The sequence below is a fragment of the Gadus chalcogrammus genome, chromosome 22 (assembly GCF_026213295.1).
Source record: "Gadus chalcogrammus isolate NIFS_2021 chromosome 22, NIFS_Gcha_1.0, whole genome shotgun sequence".
Lineage (NCBI taxonomy): Eukaryota > Metazoa > Chordata > Actinopteri > Gadiformes > Gadidae > Gadus > Gadus chalcogrammus.
The window spans coordinates 13,554,781-13,557,383 of record NC_079433.1 but is presented as its reverse complement, the minus strand read 5'-3'; the positions used below and the strand labels follow the sequence as shown (position 1 = coordinate 13,557,383).

Here is a 2,603-nt window from a genome sequence, read left to right as displayed (position 1 = left end):
GTGTGTGTGTGTGTGTGTGTGTGTGTGTGTGTGTGTGTGCGTGCGTGCGTGTGTCTGTGTGTGTGTGGCCTCATATTGCAATTGAGACTGTCACGTTAAAGCGATAACCCCCCCCCTCCCCCTTCTCTCTCTAACTGGAAAATAAACTATTGTCCACAGGGCGCATTGTTATTTGATGTGTCACGTGCTGTAGTATCTTGAATTGTCTGATCACACTTAATCATGTGCGCGCAAAAAAGCCTCGAAAAACGCTCTAAATACTCAGGCAGGGAGGAAGGTGTGTGTGTTGGACGCGCGCTCATTAGGGCTAATTCCCAAGCGCACACCGTGTTGCGCATCGTCCGTAATTTAAGGGTTCGCGCGTAAAAAAGGAAAAAAAACACACCAAATCGACTTGGTTGAATCTCGAAGAGCTGTTTTTTTTTTTTACGAGATTAGAAGAGCGCGTGCTTGTCAGTGCATGCAGTCTCTCTCCCGCCATGTATTATTTCACCCCGTAAGCTGCGGCTGCGGTGGGAGCTGGTAAGGTGGGTTAACTCCAAACCGAAGTCTCCGTGAAGCACAGAGAACACTGATGACGTTGGGTTGAGTGACCAATCGGAAGGCGCTGCCCTTTGGAGACAAACCATTTTTACTTGTAGTGTCTGCATCTGTCTGAAAGCGAGGGCTCCAATTTTTTTTTTAACAGAAACCACCTTAAAAATCTCCTACCTTAACTTATACCCACCTTCCGCTACATTGAATGAGAATATTACGGGAGAAGAAAAAAGCTGGGTGTTAATAGGAGAATATCTCCTCGCCGTGGAGAGGGAGCGATAACGGCGCAGCGAGAGAGAGAAAAACCGATTTGGACTTGAGAAGAGGGGGTGAGTGCTCTCAAGGCTAGAAAATTTGATGATGACCATGACTACGATGGCTGACGGTCTGGAAGCCCAGGACTCGTCCAAGTCTGCTTTCATGGAGTTTGGTCAGCAGTCTCACTCACAGCAGAGCTCCCCGTCGATGGCCGCCAGCCACTACCCGCTGCACTGTCTCCACTCGGGCTCGCACCCTCACCACCCGCAGCACGACAACTCCCCGTACCCCGGGACCAACTCGTACAACAGGTCGTTACCCTATTCCTACGTGAGCCATTCGCACCACAGCCCCTATTTGCCGTCTTATAACAACACGGGAGGACAGTCGAGGTTGGACGGCACAGGTAAGACGGCAGCCTTTTCTTTCTTCTTTCTTTTCTTTTTTTTACCAACGACGTGCAAATCGAATGCTTCATCTTTATATGGGTGGTTTCAGCCGCGGTTAAAAAACACAAAACTCGCGATTTTTTCCCCCAATCCCCTGAAGGTGCACCTTCAAGTGGAAAGGGAACGAGATGATGGATAATTGGAATGTTGCACATTTTGGTGTTTTATTGTTCCGCGTTGTTATCGTTGTGCTGCTGCTGCCCCGTTCTGCTTAACCATAACACCCCCCCCCCCCTCCCCAGTTCCCACAAAACCATTTTATGCCCGGGGTGTAATCACAACCGTGGAATCCTAACAAACTATTCGTGGAATTAGGCAGTCTGCTTGAAAGTTGTAATTAGCATTTAATTGACATGCCATTACGAGCAATATCCTAACTATGACAGAGCCGGCGTGTATTAAACAGTTTGAGGTGTCAATCTTTATAGGAGTACATTGATTTTTATAGGCTTCACTTTTTTTTTCTCCACCATTGGAAATTGTTTCTGCTCAAACGAACCGCTATCCTGATTTATAACATTTCCCCTACATTTTTGTTGCAGAGCAGCAGAAGACGACGGTGATTGAAAATGGGGAAATTCGCTTCAACGGGAAAGGCAAGAAGATCCGCAAGCCCCGGACCATTTATTCCAGTTTACAGTTGCAAGCACTGAACCACCGTTTCCAGCAGACCCAGTACCTGGCGCTGCCAGAGCGGGCTGAGCTGGCGGCCTCGCTTGGACTAACGCAAACACAGGTATTCAACCACAAAAAACACAAAATAAACATGATGTTACAATATCAAATTTGAAAGTTCGATTTGAAATAGGCATTTATATTAGGGATATCCTATTGGGTGCACACATTGTAGGCTATTATTATTTTTATTTTTATTTTATTATTATTGTTTTATTATTACGATTATTACTATTACTATTACTATCACTATTATTATCATTATTATAACTATGATTATAATTTTGGTAATTATTATCATAATAATTGTTGTTTTTGTTGTTGTATTGTGCTTTTGTGGTGTGGATGATGATTCATCGGTTTGAGAAGATCTTACATAAATGTCCGCTGATTGCATTCTACATCCTCTGCTTTAGGTGAAGATTTGGTTTCAAAATAAAAGGTCGAAGTTCAAGAAACTACTGAAGCAAGGTGGCAACCCGCACGAGACTGACCCCATGCCGGGATCCATCGCCCTCTCGCCGCGCTCTCCCACCATCCCTCCGATATGGGACGTCACGGGGTCCGCCAAAGGAGTAAACATGCCGGCCAACAGCTACATGCCGGGCTATCCTCACTGGTACTCGTCCCCTCACCAAGATTCAATGCAGCGATAGATAGACCACGGGAGCGGGACGGGAGGAG

General features: G+C 46.1%; 1 protein-coding gene across 1 annotated transcript in view; it reads left to right on the top strand.

Moving 5' to 3' along the window:
* Positions 1 to 532: 532 nt before the first annotated feature.
* The window catches only part of dlx6a (distal-less homeobox 6a), a 2,759-nt gene continuing 688 nt past the window's right edge, over positions 533 to 2,603 (top strand). Inside the window, exons 1-3 of the mRNA XM_056583066.1 lie at positions 533 to 1,201; positions 1,787 to 1,980; positions 2,336 to 2,603. The exon at positions 2,336 to 2,603 is cut by the window's right edge and continues 688 nt beyond it. Coding sequence (XP_056439041.1) covers positions 895 to 1,201; positions 1,787 to 1,980; positions 2,336 to 2,575 — 741 coding nt within the window. The 5' untranslated portion in view covers positions 533 to 894 and the 3' untranslated portion in view covers positions 2,576 to 2,603. The remainder of the gene's footprint in view (positions 1,202 to 1,786; positions 1,981 to 2,335) is intronic.